This window comes from Apteryx rowi, unplaced genomic scaffold, assembly GCF_003343035.1.
Source record: "Apteryx rowi isolate R43461 unplaced genomic scaffold, aptRow1 scaffold_747, whole genome shotgun sequence".
NCBI lineage: Eukaryota > Metazoa > Chordata > Aves > Apterygiformes > Apterygidae > Apteryx > Apteryx rowi.
Genome location: NW_020451035.1, coordinates 182,415 through 201,240, shown reverse-complemented (window position 1 = coordinate 201,240; position 18,826 = coordinate 182,415). Strand labels below are relative to the sequence as shown.

The following is an 18,826-nucleotide window of genomic DNA, read 5'->3' as shown; positions in this document are numbered from 1 at the left end:
CCTGCTGGTTTTCAGCAATCAAAACTGCATTTAAACTAGCACTAAGATGTGCTCTTTTTGAGGTCAAAACAAGTCGGCTCTAGGCATAATTTTACTACCTTCTAAAAAGTTTACAAGTCAAAAGGCCCCTCCTGTGTGAATGGGTTCTAGAGGTGCAGATGGACAAAGTTACCAGAAAACAGCAGGCTGAAGAAAGGAAAATTACATGCTGAGAAGCAGCATGTGAAAGTCTTCCAGAAACTGATACAGTCCAATTAAATCCACAAGAACTGATAAATTCAGGACACCAAGAGTCTGCTGACTGTATCCAAAGCCACTAGCACACACAAGCATTAACAGTGGGTTGCAGAACTCAGACCAGCCAGAGGGTGCTATATGCAGACAAAAACTACAGGATTATATAAACACACCTCATAAAGTAAAGGGTCCTCTGAGGGACTTTCTGAACACCCATCTGGAAACCAGAGGTCCCAGGGGTTGGGATGGACTTCCCAACTGTTGCTCCAACCAGGTAATTGTGAGCAAGTGTGTGAGGGAATATGTTGTGTGAATAGTTATCTGCTATCAGTAACAGCTTTATTAACAAAAAGTGTTCTGTTGGTTATCATATCTCCCTGGATTCAATCTGCTATCAGGGAAAAGGGAATCTACAACAATCAAGCATTCAACAATTTTATCAGGTATTTCTAGGCAACACCAATTCCCAGGAACTAGGATTGCTGTTGCTATTAATTGACTTCATTTCTCAAATGATTTGCTCAAAAAGCACTTGCAGAGCTCACAATATGGAAATTTAGAAAATGGGACTCCAGCTGTTCATGGCAGAAACATATTGAACCAACCTAAGTAGTTTTCTTAGTCAGTGCAATTTGGACTCTCCATTTGAACACCAGCATGTGCCAAGATTAATCATCATGATAGCCTAAATAAACTGAGAGTTAACTTCTTTASTTGCTTTTACCTCTGAAAAGTAGGTGAAGAAAAGCACATACCTCTAAAGAAATTCCCATTGCAGACAGTGTGAAGAAGAGATCCTGCAGAGCCTGAAATACCTGTGTTCAAATTAGCTCCCTTTTTCCATGATCCCAGGCCCAAAAGAACATACAAGCATAAACCTCCCAAGTATTTCTAGCTGTCCGTTTAGATTTTGGCACATGAAGGGATGTTCTTAGTGCTGTAAAAATATCTCCTATGCGTATGCAGCATATATACCACTTGCACCACTACCAGTGAAACTTGTACCATGTCATCATGCATTACTGGTCACTTGGAAAATCATTCACAGAAGTCCTTCAGGGCATTAGAAAAGCTTATAATGATCTCATCTGATGAAGATCTGCAAAGTAAGCGGTCACACCTCTGGAAAAAGCTCTTTAATAGGAACATGTTATTGAATGGGTTATTATTCTACTCTAATAATTATGTGACTTTCTCCCTTCCACACTTCCGTGATTTCTTTGTTTGCTGCTTCTAAATAAGACAAGTGAAGTCAGAACTCCAAGAAAGTAGAAATGGGTAACTTTTTCCTTTAGTAGCTTTTCTTCATTCAGCCCACTCTACTAGTTTGAGGGATGAGAATACAAGTGGAAGTTTCTCTTTAGAGACAGATGCACGTATTAAGATTAATACATTATACCAGGTTGTTAAATATACCAGGTTGTTAGATATAAAACATTATATCAGGTTGTTAAAAGAGTGCTAATAAAAATGAATTGCTGGACTGTTTACGCTGCTTTGCATAAACTCCTTCAAGTGTCTTGAGCTGAATAATAGTTTTGTTGCTCTGAAAGTTTCTACTCATCTGGTTTACCAAGGTAGCACCCTTAAATGCAAGCTACAGGATTACATTTTGAAATTCTTCCCTTCTTTTAAAAGCGTTTACAACAAGGCACTTTCTCCTGGAAATTCCAGTGACAAATAATTGTCAAGCCCTTACAGTAAACTCTTAGCTTTGACTCTGGGCTGAGCAGAACTATGGCTTAAAAAAGAAAGGTATTTTTTGTGATTCTTTCGCATCCAGTGAATATCAAAATTTTCACATGCCTGTGACCCTTTCTTAAGGCATTTTCGACATTTTCATGCAAACTTCCCTTCTATATATCCCAAAAAGTAGACACTGAATGCTTTTGAGTATCTCAAAAGTGAGACTACCTCAATAAACAGTGTTGAAATTATAAAACACAAGAAATGTTTTCTCATGTATCGTTCTTCTAGTTAGTGTTGTTTTTCTAGCTAGTGTTTTTTCTTTAGATGTGCACTCCTTTACTCCTATTGTCAAAAATGCAAAGACACTTTGGACTGAAAAATATCACTAATTGAAAAGAATTCTCCAGTAGACTCTCTCTTGCTTCTGGAAGGCATCTATACAAAATTTGAACTTTCTGTTAAAAAATGCATATATAGAATCATTTTACAGGGTCAATCTTTTAAATCAATAAATATCTTATATTCTTCCTTCCAAACTCTTATCAGAGTTCATGTTAATTATTAAAGCTTTGTTTACAGGAAAACTAAAAAGGAAAATTCTGACATCTTTAGAAAAAAAATGACAAACACTAGGAATTTGTTGCTTACATAAAGCAGAGATAAAAGGAAGCAAAATATTGTTATTCATTTTTTTTAAGCTTCTGCCACTTACGACACTAACAACATATAACTATGACGGAAAAAATTGATCAAAACAGCAACTATGTCAAGAAGCAGTAGCTGCAAGATCATGGGCAGTTCTCTTCCCAGATGCATAGGTAGCATCTTCTTTAAACCAGAGATGAAAGGAAGAACAGGCACAGAGTTGTCCATTATTTAAGATACTTGATACAGGTCAAAACTACTGAATAGCTAGTATCAGTAGATAATCATTTAAGACTCAGGGAGTGAACAAGCAAGTCTTCTGGCACTGAGGGTAGGTTAAGATCCAAGGAAGGACAGAGTCACCTCCAGGATTTACCAATCGGATTAGCCCTGCCATAGGATTATGGGTGGGGATAGATCTCTCACATCTGATGGAATTTTATGGCAGTGAACATTCAGGAGTTCACTGACCTCTTGCAAAARGCCTAATCCAGTTTCTCCAATCCCAACAGATATTCCAAAATGTTTCAGATCTGAGGGTGGGCTAGAGAAAAGAGGGTGGCAGGTCCACTCAGAGATTTTTCCCCTCAAGTCGTACTACTAAATCTACATTATTTCAAAGACTTGAAATAGCAAGATGACTGCCTGCCTCTTCTATGAATTTCTTGAATCCCCTACTCCAATTATGAATTCAAACTGGGTGCTTAAGACTTTAAGTTAAGATTTCTAGATTTCTAAAAAAGCTTATTGTTGTCTGTGTGAACAGTCATCTTACAAGTCTTACTATTTTAAACAGTACATGCCTGATAATTTTTTCAAGTATAGTTAATTTATAGTTCAAAAACTATGACTTGAGTAAAATTTATTAGAAAATACCATAAAAAGATAATATTTTAGATATCTGTAACAATATAACGAATCAGCTATGTTTAATATTAATTTCTTGTTAAACTAGCTACAAGTCGTCAGCCAAAATACCAATATTTATCTCTAGAAATACCTGCATTATAGAATAAAAAGTTACATGAACAAGTACCTATGAAAATATAAATAGTATTTAATAGTATAATTTTATTAAAACTTTATTCAATATAAATTTTGAGAGAATAGTCTCTAGGATTTGCTCAGTCTCCACACAATCATATCAGAATGGAGCTGAGCCTCTGCTATTTTCAAGGTGATTTCCTGGTAAAGGGCACCATTCATTGTTTGATTCATACTTAGCATACTCTCTTCCCGTTCATTCTGAAGCTTCTTTCTGAATTGCTGAACTCCTTCCTCACTGTCCAGGAAAGAAGCCACAGGAGCAKCACTGATTTTCTTGCCAGTCTCATTGCCCCATGTCAAACTGTTTTCAGCCTTATTTTCTTTTGAGGAGAAAGAATTCCTTGAGATGAGCACTTCTTTTTCCAAAGCCAGTGCTAACTGGTCAGTAAGTACATCTTTGCTTCCAGATCTCAGGAGTTTTATATCACTGCTTGGTGGGAGAACTCTAGTGAGGCTATGAAGGCACTGGAACAAGACAGTCAGATTTCTGTAAAATAAGGATATTATTATTAAAGCTACCTGAAGTCTTCCTTGTATCTTCAAAATTCTATAGTGGAAAATATAACAAAACTACTTTACATCAAACAGGGAAAAACTTAGGCTGATTATGGTTTTAACTATTATGTATACTGTACACAAAAGAGCAAACAATGGCTTTCTAATGGTGTGCCCACTAGCCACAGTGTATCAAAAGAACGGATACTAAGCAGAATTCAGCAGTATAAACATTCTGCACTGAAATATATGTCCACAGTTAGGGTTACACAAGCATCCCTTGTTTCTGTAAGAAGCAAGTGTTTGTACATAAAGGCTATGTATCATAGTATAAGGGAGATATGTTGTGTGGTTTGCATTTAGGGGCAGAAAAAAAATCACTTATATTCATAGATTGTCAATATCAATAGAAATGCAATGCATGGATATTAGGTGGCCCACAGTTGTCTTTTTTGAATAGTCAGCAATGATGGAACGTTGAACTTAATTTTGAATGTCTGATTTTTGTTAAGAACCCAGAAAAATATAGTGCTGGCTATGGTAATCACCAGGAAAGCTACTCTCCTCAATACAAGCGTAGCACACATGAGTGATAGATCAAACAGCCACCCTATCTCTAAGGAGAATGCCAAGTTTGTCAAATGTTTTATTTGCTGGGTTAGGCCAGACTAGCTTCTCAGAAGATGCCTTTGATGAAGCAGAAAAGAAAAAAAAGAAGGAAAAAAAAAGTAGCCAGTTTTCTCACACAGATCAGAAAGCCACTTGTTTTTCCTTACAGTAGTTCTATTTCATCTTAATATTCCATTATTTTTAACTGAGTTAACAGGTGTAGTTTGCTTCAATTTGGAAAAGCTGTGAAAAAGAATGTTTTTTGCAAGGACAGTCTGTAGCTTTCACCTGTCACAGAAATATCCTAATTGAACAAAAGATCAATCTGAAGAAGGAAGAAAAAGACATAGAAAATATAGCCATAGTTACACCAAAAATGCACAGTTAATTAACTGAATATTAAGGCAAAATTGTACAAAGTGAATATAAGGTAACTTAACGTGTTAAAGCACTTAATTTTACTGATTGATTTCTTCTTAAACATTTCAGCCTTTATTCTTTATATAAAACAAAATAAATCAATTCCTAATTTGAGTAAAAGATTGACCTCATTATAAATTAGAGAATCCTAGGAGATATACCTTTCCTTTCTTTCTTTTCTTTTTTTTTTAAGCTTGAACTCAAGAATTGACAAATGTTTCCTCTCCTGAAGAGAGGTACTTTGCACATTGTGAACCTTATCCAGCTGAATCATAAACAATTACTAACTTGTTTAGTATGGCATGAGGTATTCTATAGCCCATAGTCCAACAGTTCAGAGCAGAAAAGGAAAAATCATCGAGACTCCAGATTATTTCTGTTACAAACTGTGGTAGATAGGAAGTATTTACATCAGGAACATGCAGAATTAGAATAAGAATTTTTTCTGAGGTAGTGTTACTGAATTACATGAAAAAGAATTTATTTTCATTTCATTTCTTTATGAAAAAGGATTAGATTTAAATGTGGCATGATCTTGCTTTTTTAACATCCCCTAAAGGATATATATATATATTTTAAATCAACACGTGTTGAAGAAAAATTATATATTATAATACAATTAATGAATATTAAATTATGATGCAGGTCAGTGAAAGGAACAAAAAAGACTGTACCAAGAACCCATTCAGAAAGACTAGAATTATTTGTAATTCAGTGTTCTGGCACAGACAAAATTAAACAACGCAGTTCAGATAGGTCTGACGGTTTTGATTTGAAAATAATTCTACGGGGCTATTGGTTATGAAAAATACCACTAAGAACCAGTGTAACGATAAAAAAGTTTATACAGAGTTAAGTAAACTCTACACTTTTTGACCAACTCTACCTGCAAAACAAGGTTAGAACTCCTTCAAATGGAGTTTTCATGGTCCAATTAAGAACTGTACCATACAGATTTCCCACTTTATGACAGAACAGATTGTCACGGCATTCCTTAAATGGTGTGCACTCCATTTCTCCCAGTAACCATGAATTTACTGGAGTCAATGTGCAATCAGAAGACACAATCTGAAAGGAGAATCTGATAGATACCGCAAGGACAGCAAGGATATCTTCCAAGGAACCTGCAACAAAGTGAAGTAAAAAATATATTTTACCTAAATATTTTGATCATGTTGCATACAACAAATCAGATTAGATTTTTGGTTCACATTCCTGGTTTTACTTCAAGAGTCTACACCTCAGCAATCAGTCCTTCAGGAATTTTTTCACCTAAATTCCAAATCTACTTTTATCAAGCAAAATGGCTAGTTGATTAACAGAGCCCCCACCTATATAGAAAGCTCTACAGATAAATGTCACCTTGCCAGAAGAAAACTATTAATAACCTACTGTGATACTAAGATGACATGTTGGCTTTAGCCAATGATACAGCAATAAAGGAATAAAGAAATTAAAATTCATAGCAGACAACCCAGAGAACAGTTGAACATGCTAGCAGAAGCTTAATTAGAAATCAGTTCAGTCAAGAACCTTAAAACAAATAAAAATAAACTGATTTAGAGCTGTGCAGATGAGCAAAAACTTCAATTACTTTACTATTATTTAGGAGGTAATATTATGTCAGAAAGTAAGTATGCATCTAATCAACAGTAAATTTCCCATTTATAGAAAAAATTAAAATAGGCTGAAGCATTCTGTACTCAGACTTATCTTCAAAATTTACCTCTCCAGACGCACTTCAGCACTAATGTTAGCACAAAACCTTAAAGCAACTCACTTAACATTTTTCTGTTTTGAAAATTTTTCCTATTCTCTTGTATTTTACCCAGCTGTTAGACCACAAAAGGTTTATCCAGATTGTGTTCAAAATGACAGATAAGATTACAGCATAGAAAACTTAGCTTAGTATGATATAGAATAAAAATAAGAATTAACCATATTTCTATAAAATCAAATTGCATCAACTCATTTACCTGTACAGTAACTATTATCCCTTAACATCTTTACTGAATATTTTCCATGTAAAATATCTTCCAAACTTAACAGAATTTTCCCACATAGTAAAGTAATCTTTTTGCTCTTCTGTAAACTATCACTCTGATGTTTTTGTTTCTTCGCATGTAGCAGAACTGTGCAACGTACACTATGAAATGCCAACAATGGTGAAAGGCTGGTAACAGCAATGAATGTTTTTGCTCCATCCAATTGAATCTTCAAATTTCTCTTATGAAGCTCTTTCTTCACATCATTCTTGCTATGAAAGTCCAGTTTCATCTTTTTTGGAGGTGGTTCAATTTGAGATGAAGAGATAGCCAATGCTGAAAAGGCTTTGTTCAGTGTAATGATTTTATTCTGACACTCAATGATTGGAGAAATCAAAGTGAAGTCTTGATCCATTACTAAGGATAAACTGACATCACCCAGCGACCTGTGAAAATCCATATAGGATTATTGGACTCCCAGTTCATATTTTGCCATCTGACAAATTACTTTGCAGATATATACAAACATTTAATACTTCCATAAGCACCAATATCATTCCATGTTAATTCATAGACTGTGCAAAAGAGTATAAGTGCTTTAAACAACTCTTTCATCCAAGTATGGTATTAGGATTTTTAAAATACAGACTGAATTTTCTAGGAGCTTCTAGGAGTTAGATGCCTAATTTCAACTGAAAGGCAATAAAATTTGGGAGTCTAATTCACCTCGAAAATATTGCAAATTCCATATAACCCATGAAGGTGCTCTGTGACATTTGTAACTTATTTTTAAAGAGTTAATTTTCTTTTAATAAAAAAAAGAAAGTATCAATTTTGCCACTTTTGAGACCTAAAAGGACACAGCTCTTCTGATATTCTATATTGTTCTATAAATATTCAAACAAAATTGCGTGTAGAGAGTAAAAAGATTTAAAATACTATTACCTGAAAGGTGCAGTAATTTCCTGAAATGTATGAAGTGCTTTATTCAGTGAACATGGGGTTCTCTCAAGAAATCCTACTATTACTGTTTCCATGAACATTTTATTCTGTCAGTCAATTCAGTCTCAAGATGTCATTGACATTTGAAAGCCTTATAAATGTCCAATTCTTTTCTTTGGAGAGAAGCGTCATCAGCTAACAAGACAATCTAATACATCCATGCAATCTTGCCTTAGCATGAAGCGCGTGAGCACACACACATGCACACACACACACACACACACACAAAAAAAAAAAGTCAGGAAAGACTTAGAGTGTTGGTGGTAGAAAGAAGGCAAGCCCCTTCACCCAAAACCACAGGCTGTTGTATATGAACTGGAGCCCAGAAAACCTGGGTTTTGCTGCTAGCCTACCAGGTAACCTTTGACAAATGACTTCATCTTCACAGATCTTTTCTCAACTGTGCAATATTGCTGCTGTTGTTTAAAGAACAGTTCCAAATCTTCTCAGCATTTCTGGGGCTATACAGGAATTAGGCATTTCATTTTAAAAAAAGTCATTGGCATCACAGCTAAAAAAATAAACACTGGAAAGGCAAAAACAATCACTTGCCTCAGTGGCTCTTAACAGAGGCTGTCAAGAAGATGAGGTCAACTTTCTTGTGAAGTTGTTGCAGTCTGGCAGTTGAGAAATAATATACCCACAGCTCCAGCAGATTGGCTAAAGGGCGTAATAGGTCAACTCCCTCACAATCACTGGAATGATTTTCAGTGGCATCAATACTCTTCAAGCTTACCCTACGCGGTCTCAGCTGCACTGCTAGTGGGAGTCTAGGTCAAAAGGTAAGTTCCAACTCCAACAAAGTTTACATGAAATGCACAGCCCAAGTTTTTGTTTCAGGTAATCTTGTTTCTTTTGAAACTGCCTTCTAAATTAGCTCCCTCCCTTCCCTCTCCTTAATGGGGGAAATGACATCTGCTGAACATTATCTGTTCTTAACAGTATTCACCACTGGAACTGAGCAATTAAAATGAACAAACAAATCTTTTTAAAGACTAGCTTTGAGCAATGTATGCATGTGTGTTCCCTGTGATCTACATAATACATAAGCTTAGCAAATACCTTATTTGATTGGATACCTGACTGTAGCATAATTCAATTCAAAAGAAGAATATTTATCAAGTTGATCAGAGAATTTAAAATATTTTCTTCTACATTCTTCTTTAAGCAAATCACTCTCTGTTTAGGAATGGCAACAAGTTAACACAAAAGCAGCAGGAACATTACAGTTACATTACAGGAACATTACAGTTAAAATTGAGCTATATCTGCACCATATATTGATGTCAGCACAGCTATGTCAATCCGGACTGTAAAGAAGCACGATTTTTGTCACAGAAAACTTTGTCATAAAAAATCTCCAGTAAAGATGCGATTATACTGACACAACTGTTTTTTGGCTATATAACCCATTTCTTGCATAGAGATGGGGAGAGGCAAGGAGCAGCAACAATACTGGCAAGGARCAGCAACAAACACTACATATAGAAGTGAGAAACTCCACTCTTGTTACTGCAGGACTTACCCTGCAAACCAAATTTCTATAAAATTACTTAGTGAAATTATTAGATAAGTTTATATACTTACAAGTTAAATGGTTCAGTTAGTTTTACTCCAACTATCAATCTGTCATCCACAATACGTTGCCACAATTTCTCTATGAAGTGCTCTGTAACTTTAGATGTCAGTGATACTTCTTCATTAAGAGAATGAAGAGGATTTTCTGTATCATCCCASAGAGAGACAAGACCTTCCTTATAGAAAAATGTTTGTTTAGATAAAGTAAGTGCAGATATTATTTCTTTTTATATCGCATTACTTACTGTTTTACCACAAAATGATCATAGAGATTGCTTTTAAGATACGTAAAGTGAAATCGTTATGAACTAGTTTATTCTTTACAAGAGGTCTACAAGATATAATTGCATTTTTTCCTCAAAGTACATGAAATCAGGCCAAGCGCAACTCATCCTCTCTTTGTAAACTTGGTAAGTACCTATCCTGATTTGTCATACAATTAATTGTCCAAAACAGATTTAAGGTGTTAAAAGCTACTTTAAATTATGGTGTTAATTGTTCGGTAGATTTTGCTGTCTGAACTTTGACTGACTTGAAAGGGACCATAACATGAACTAAAATGAAGATCACCTCCATTTGAAGTAAATTAGGATGCTTATTTATAGCAACCGACTGAGATAACATTTTCTTGAACTCTATTACCTTCTCAGCCCACAGTTCACTCTCCCTCTATTATAAATCAATTTTGCTTACACAGATACATCACAGTTCATTTTTCTGTAGCATGTTAGACCACAGACAGATATACAATTTGCAGGCAGCTGTGCCAAAAGAGACTGTACAATCCCCCTACTGTTTGTCACACACTGTTAGAGGTTACTCCTTCTACGGTTCAGTTGTCAGGAGGTACTGTGCAAATCAACTTCAAGCAAAGACAATTAAGTTTGTTCTTATCTATATTCATTGGCAGGCTAAGGTAATGAACCAGACTTTATTTGAAGCAGATTAAAGAGTTTTGATAGTGGTTATCTCTATTGGTGAAAGTAACAAGCAGTTGAGGGTGGCATCATCTGAAAATGTCTCAGTATAATTTAGAAGTGATCTCTCTGTGATCTGTACTCTCTTCTGCATTTTACCTTTTTTGTGGTTGGTAGAATATGGCTTCTTTCTTGAACAAGATCTATTAATGCTCTGCAAGATTCAAGAATAACTTTCTTTTTGAGCCTTAAATGGTGCTGTAACTCTCGAACAGAGGTGTAACCAGCCTGTAAAAGATAAAACAATCATTAGACTTATGTTTTTGTCTACTGCAACCAATTCATGTTGAAGCTACCAACATATCTTTCAGTTTTCTATTTTATGCAAGTATCACAAGCCAAGGTCCTGGCGTTCTTTAAGTAAAGCTTCTAAAAATGTGAAAGTCAGGTTACTTTGTGGCCAAAATATGCATCTAAGTCTTGGACTCTCAGTTTTAAACCTAGAATTTAAGAAAAACTTCTATTGTACATTTTCTCAAATTATTTATATACATATGTGTGTGTGTGTGTGTATGTGTATGTATGTATGTATATTCAAATCTTTCATTATTGCTTCCTGCTTCACTTTTCCGTTTATATCAGTTTAGATTTCTTCTCAATATTTGTATTCATTATAGGTCAAGAAAGTATTATGAAGATTTGAGTTTTACAAACAGACATACATGTAGGTCACTTCTAAGTAAAGAAATGCATGCCAGCTCTAGCTCCTTAGACTTTAAGAAAGCTCCTGAAAAGCTATTTTCTGGAAATCAAGATCCTGAGAAATCTAATGCCGTCAGCAAGAGAAAAAAGTTGGTCACTGGAATGCAAAACCAATCTTTAAACTTGAAAAAAATCTCAGGATCAATCAGAACCAACTGGCAGGCCTTAATAAAAAGCACTTCATGTAATAGAAATGAGGCCATCTGCTCAGGCTGTAACAGCAAAAGGGCATTTAGAGTGAATAGCATTCATCAAGATAAATTCTGTTAGAAAAAAACAAAAACAAAACCCAAAAAACTTCCACCTCTCAAACCATGCATCGTAAGTACCAAATTCCAAGCAATATTGCAGTGCCAGACTTGGGGAGCGAGGTGGGGGGAAGAAGAGAAAGAAAAGAGAACAAAGATGTTTCTATAGACTTTTTCCAAGCACAGTCATCAGAACATGGAAACATCACTTATTCCCACTGGTGAGTAACTCCTGAGCATGTAATCAAGAAACAGAAAAAAACATGGGGAAGCAGACTAAGAAAGAATCAAAATGGCCAAAGGTTCACAGATCTATGCTTCCTGACCAATCTGACTTTTGAGAACCTTTTCTCCCCCATAAAAACAATACAGGAAAAAGACCTGAAACTTAGCATATGACAAAAACAAGACTGAACAACCCCCCCAGCAACTGTCTCAGGATATGTGTTTCACTTGTTTCTATGTGCCACATGCTAAGATTTACTGAGCAACAAGTGTCAGCAGAGGTCATGATCTTTGCACTGTGAAGCTAAGAAAGTAAAACTAGATCACCTCAAAATAGAAAATAAACATTAACATAAAAATATCACAGTACAGAACCAAACAAGAGCACTGTGAGAAAATCCAGCATGAACAGTGGAACAGATGAATCACTGTCAAAAGCAAAGCATATTAAGGCAGAGGCTTAGTAGCAAGTAGAACAGCCATAGAACAGCCATCATTTTAATACATTGCAGTTCAAGTTGCAATATTCATAAATAAACAAACATCAGTATAGACAGAGCTAAAACTACTACATGAAGAACTGTGGCACCTTAGCAAAGAAAAAAAAATGGAAAGGCAGATTCATGAACGGTAGGACTAACATAATATTGGGGGAAGCAAAGGTAAAATGGAAAAGCAGTCAAAAAAAGCCAGAGGAAAACGTAATTGAACCGTAATGTGTTGCAGATCTAGAAGCTGAAGCTGCTGTTACGGTAAATAACTGGTTCACAGAATCACAGAATGGTTGAGGTTGGAAGGGACCTCTGGAGATCATCGAGTCCAATCCCCTGCTAGAGGAGGGTCACCTAGAGCACGTTGCACAGGATCACATCCAGGCAGGTTTTGAATATCTCCAGAGAAGGAGACTCCACAACCTCTCTGGGCAGCCTGTTCCAGTGCTCTGTCACCCTCACAGTGGTTCTGTAGCTTTCAAGTGGCTAAAATTCCTCATGAAAAAAAGTCAAAAAGAAAATGGGCCAATCCAAAGCAAAGATGGAAAAAGAAATACTTAAAACTTAGACTAAAAAAAAAAAGTAATTAAAAAAAAAAAAAAATCAAATGTACAGAACATATCTCCCCTCACCAAGTCAACATCATCAAAAATATACCTGCCTCAAAACAAACAAACCAAAAGGAAAGGAACCATTCAATTCTAGTCAAAAGAACTTGGCATTACAGTCCTTACGAAACTGTTAAAGAGCTAGGGGTGGGTTGTGAAAAGACACTACTGACTCATGGGATTACTGCCAGAGCAATCAACCGGAACCATCAGAAACCCTCTCACCACAACTGTTGCAGTGTAGCTGCACTACTCTGCTGAAGAAAGTCTTCTTTAGTAAGTTACTACAGTAAGTTACTACAGTGAGCGTTAAAGAAGAAACTCTTTAGAGGAGAACAGGCTGGACTTCAGCCCAAAAGACCGTAGACCAGATAAACTTAAAATGGTTCCAAAAATAAACAAACTGACAGCTTTTACAATTTCACTGTTTACAAAATGCAGCTTAGATATATTAATGCATATAACTTACACCCAGCCTACTTATATGCAGCAGAACACAATGCATTCCTGCCAAAGCTCTTGTACGGCTGAAAACTGCTGAAATATGTGAAATACTTAGGCGTAAGCAACAGAGGTATGAAAAAGGGCTGCATTTGCTATTTTTTTCCCCTTTGTCTTAAAATAGGAGATACCATAGAGACTGTCACAGCATGATTTGATCACAAATTTCTAGAAGACCTGAGTTTTGGTAATAACTATCAATAGAAACAACTCAAGGCTAAACAACCTTTGGAAATTCCCAGGTTAAGCAGGATTCATGCATTATTGCATCAAAACAAACACCCTTGAAATACAATTATACAACAGATGACAATAATCAAGAATGCTTTACTATTCAGGGAAACATAGAACAACAAAGATCTTAACAAAGAAGCAAATGAAGGTTAAAAAATATATTCATGTCTATTTCCAAATTCATTACCAGAGCAATATTCAAGGATTTACAGCATTAGAACAAAATAAGATTTTTAACTTGCATATAGCCCTCATACTAATACATGGCTTTGAAAGTTAGTGATCTAGCAGAACTCTGGAAGGGAAACAATAAGATGTCTTAACAAACAAACAAACAACGGGTCTTATGAAGGACTCTGTGCCTCTGTCAGAAAGACTTTATCATCGGAAGACAGGCAAAATCTCCAGACAGCGGCTTGTTTCCACCAGAACCAGCAGAAAGTATAGGATATACTTAGGCTATTCATTTGATCCTGGCACAGATTCTCAAAACTCAACAAGTAAAAGCCAACTGGTGTCTAAAGAGAAGAACATAGTCAAAGGACAGCTTACACAGAACTCCTAGCATTCAGTGGCAGGGCAGACATTCGCAGACAATCTTCACGACCAAAGTGGGAGCAACAAATGAGAGAGAGAGAGATGGAAACTAAATTCTGTTTGGCAGAAGAAAGTAACGTAATGAACAAGGAAAGAGCATAGTAGCAAAGAAGTCAATTTTAAATTTAAAATAAGAGACTACTGAAAAGGAAACTGAAAGCAATGCATACTGAAGAAAACTTGTACTTTTCTATGTAAAAGCCAATAGGATTCTAATTTCCAAATTGAAGAACTGCATAAATGTAGGTTTGGAAGGGACCTCAAGAGGTCATCGAACGAAGCCAATTTTTTTATTCTGCCTTCAGGAAATAAGAAAAACTAGTATTCAGTATCCTCCAAACAACAGCTTTTATCTTTTGGAAGATTTATAACATCTTTTTAGAAGTCTCTTCTGATCAGAAGAAACCAGAAAATCTTTCTTTTTCAGTCTTTTCCTAATAGGTCATACTGCTCCTTTTCTTTCAGTTCTAAACTAAACTTTCACCAGTTAATTTGCTTCCTTTTTAAAGGCTGGAGAGCAAACTGACACTGTACACTACCTAAGTTTTCACTAATTCTGAAATGAAGGGAATAATTATCTCCTATCTCATATCTAAAGTGGTATTTGCAAATTAATGACAGCCTCACCGGGTTGACTTAATTTGAGATTCACGGTATCTCCCAAAGCCTTTTTTTATAATCTTCCTATCTGTTCAGTTATTACCATTTAGTGTAGACAAGGGTGACCAGGCACAATACTGCATTGGAACATCTTACAGAGTATGCCGGCTGTTTGCTAACAGAACAAAAGGTAGAAAGAAAGCTGCATCCTCAAGTTTCAGTAGGAGGCAAAGCTATAGTCCTACTCATAATTTGGACTCTAACAAGTTCCCCCTGGTTGTTTTATAAAATAAGCTAATTAAAAGAAGGATACTTTTTAGCTTCACTTACTCTACTTCGCAAAATTATTCTAATAAAACTGGTAGTAACAGGAGGAAAAACATCAGGCAAAGTAAAAGCCAACTTCACTGAAGTCCATGGACARTAAAACACACCATAATCCCCTTTTTTCTTCCAGGATTAACTCACTCATTGGAAACCTGGCACTACACAATCTCGAAGTAAACAATCTGGAGCAAAAGAAGTAAACATTCTGATATTATTAAATTGGTATTTAAATGTCTATGAGTAAAATGGCTGTTATGAAGCTTTGATAGAATGGCTTCTGTGTTATCTCAAAATTTTAATTAAAATACAAATCAGAACCTTCCTATCATCCAAACATATTTGTACTGAAACACCCTATCACCAATTCAAGAATGGATACCTAACAATGTTGATTTCTTCCTGACCCACTTCTCCAATAAAAACAGAATTGTTAACCTCACCTTTTAGATAATGTAATGATACAGAAAAGTAATTTGAAGGAAACATGGAGCCAGAGCTATTCACTACAAACCTGTAATCTTGTTTCAAGGGCTTGGACCATAAGCAAACCATTCTCTTGCAATCCTTCTGCAGTAGGAACATCATCTTCTTTATAATTAATATCACTCTAAAAAAGATAAATTAATTTAACAATAGAAAGCAAGCTACAGACTATAATATGCCATTATAAAAGTCTAGGAAAAGAAATCAGAAAACCAAAAGGATTACAATATGCAATCTAAAGGTAAAATACTATCTTCTGAAAGCAATTAGAGATTCATGGTACATGATAGAAAGATCCAATTATGAGAAGATTTTTAATGAGGACTATGGTCTCAATTAGAAATTTTTAGCCAAAAGGTAAGTATCGTAGCAAACCTTTTACATACGCAAATCATTTTCAATGGCATTATTTTAATTTCCCGAAAGAACACTGATACTATCAAGAAAGTAGAATAGTCTCTTGAGATAAGAGTTATCTCCCAATCTCAGAATTAAAAAAGGGGTATTGTATTAAAACCTCATGGCATTTCACAACACATATTCAATTCACGTTACACACATACTTTAAAGAATCTTAAGTTTATTAATTTAGAAAGCACAGACTGAATAGCTGGGAAAAGGCAAGTTGAACTTACTGCATAGTTGATTTCTCCAAAATCCATTATTCTGAATGTACTCAACACATCTGTATTTGAGTCATCCTTAAAAAGCAGTAGCATTTGCTCAGTTCCAGAGCCAATAAAATCATCTACGAGAACAGACTTCACTTTTTGCCATTTGGAAGCAACCTACAGTAGAAGAAGTATTTCCAGAGTTACATAATTCTTCTTGACAGAGTATTAGAAAAAAAACTTAGCAGTTAATTTTGTTTCTCCTTTAAATTTTAGAAAACTAAAGTATGGCATTTTCTTGTCATTTCCCTGAAGTGATGCTTTCTGTGAACAGGAAGTGAGACTCACAAAGGTAGTAAATTTCAGAAGGCAGTTTATACTTTGAGATGATATTGGTTTAGTGCCCCTCTAATGTATATTATGTGAGCACACTCATAGCCATCTTACAGCTGTAAGTTCTCATCCAAAATAAGTTTTGGATTCACAACAGAAATTTTGGCTCGGTTTCAGAAAATGACTTATTAAATTCTAGAATGCAGGACTCATTTTCAGAGATATGAGAAAGTAATAAAAGCAAAACGATTGGATACTTTATACAGGTTGTTTTAACAGAAGCAACATAAAAAACTTAAACACGTAGCTTTTCACTTGCAGAAGCTTCTGATAAGACTATATAAAAAAGAAGAAACAGAATTATTTTACAGTAGTAAAAGGAAGTTATTTAAGGTCACAAATACCTGGAAGCTGTCTCTCCATATAGCACAGGTATTTCCAGAGGCAAAAGAAACAATAAATAGTAAGTCATTGCTACTGGTTACAGCTGTTTTTATTGAACAGGGTTTCTCATATGGAAGCTCGCAAACACCTTTAGGGAGACCATCTTGAAACCAAATAAGTTGATTCTTGTGAGTGACGGCAACAACTGATATTCTGAGCTGTTTTTTCAATACCTCTTTCTTGCAGACACAGACAGATACCACTCTGCTGTATGCATGAGGCATAAAGCACGTGCCAGTTATCATTTTCTGGGTTTCAATTGCATATCCAAAGAACTCACTACCCCAGATAGCTCCATCTGAAGCGGAAAACTCTTGTTCATCTTCGCTTTCTGGCAAGCAAGCAGTTCTTATTCCTAAGACAACAGTGCCTTCATCTTCAATTTCCCCTGCCCACACAATGGAAGAAAGTTGAACAGAAGCACTTAGAATCGTGCAGGTGTCGGAAGAGATGTAGAATAGCTTGTTAGCATGCCTCCACAAGACTGAAGGACCGGTAAACAACCTGATGTCTTCTTTCAGCTCATAATCCAATTTAAAATGAAAGGACTGTTCAAACTGATTGGAGCTGTGAAGCAACAACAAGAGATATTTGAGAACGTTTTTCCGTTTTTTCTTTTTCATCAAAATGCAGGGAAGAATAATTCCTGATCTGGAATCTGTGGTACAGCTACAACAAATCATTTCAATTTCTAAGTGACTGCCATGCATGTTGAATAGTCCGGAAGATTTCTGAATAAACAGTTTAGTGTCTCTGTCAAAGACCATTCTTCTGACAGATAACTTTGTTATTTTACTAGCTGCTCCTTCCACGTGCTTTGTTTTCGACAACTGAAATATGAGGACTTCTCCATTGTAGGACAAGACTTGTTCTTCCTCACCCAGAAGCATCTTTCTTTATCTTTATGCCCATTCCTCTACAAGAAAACAGTATGCCTCTCTATTTTTTTTTTTTTTTTGGTCAGGAAGATTTCTCTGCTGAAATGTTAATCTAGTTGGACATTTTTTTTCTACAAAAACAAACAATAACAAAATTAAATTGTTTTAGACCTAGCTGAGTTGATTGATCCTTAAGAACAAGGAAAGCGACACATTGTAAAGCAATTACAAAGCCTAAGCTAGAGAACATGAGGCTAGAACGCGGTTAACTTTGCAGAGCTACAGGATTAGAGTGAAATTAAGCAACTTTGCACTGAGAGATGCAGATAACCTAAGTGAGTTTCAAAAACGTATTCCAACATTTATTTACCAAAGCATTAACTCACCGCTCATCAAAAGCTACAAAATATATTGCGAGTTGAAATAGAGAAGGGATGAATTGCCACCCACTGACCACGCACAGGTCGCCGGCGACTCGCCCACCGGCGGCAGCAGGGGCCGCCGCCTCCCGTAACGGCCCCGCCCGCAGCCTTCGCTAGGCCTCACCGCCCTCCCCACGGCCACTGAAGCCGCTCCTGCACYAACAGCGGCCCAAGGGCTGCGCCAGCCCAGCCCGGCCCCCCGCGCCGCTCGCCCCCCAGCAGCGCCTTGCCTTGCCTTGCCTTGCCCTGCCCGGGCCGGGGCCGGGGCTGTCGCAGCTTTGGGTCGCGGGAGAGGGGAGGGGCGCGGAGCGAAGCGCGCCACCGCTCCGAAACTCCCGCCACGCGGGGCATGACGGGAGAGGAAGCGGGGGAGGGGAAGGGGAGCGAGCAGTGCCGGGGCGGGGGCGGGGCCCAGAGCCCGGCACGGCGCAAGGGGCG

General features: G+C 36.5%; 1 protein-coding gene across 1 annotated transcript; it reads right to left on the bottom strand.

Annotated features, from left to right (window-relative positions):
- Positions 1–3,622: 3,622 nt before the first annotated feature.
- Positions 3,623–18,436, bottom strand: FANCB (FA complementation group B). Its single transcript, XM_026087946.1, has 9 exons — positions 18,353–18,436; positions 17,049–18,097; positions 16,336–16,488; positions 15,729–15,824; positions 10,784–10,912; positions 9,717–9,883; positions 7,119–7,573; positions 6,029–6,266; positions 3,623–4,105 (listed from the first exon to the last, which is right to left on the bottom strand). Exons 2-9 carry the CDS (start codon positions 17,976–17,978, stop codon positions 3,685–3,687), a joined length of 2,589 nt encoding a protein of 862 aa, XP_025943731.1. The 5' UTR covers positions 17,979–18,097; positions 18,353–18,436; the 3' UTR covers positions 3,623–3,684.
- Positions 18,437–18,826: the final 390 nt, after the last annotated feature.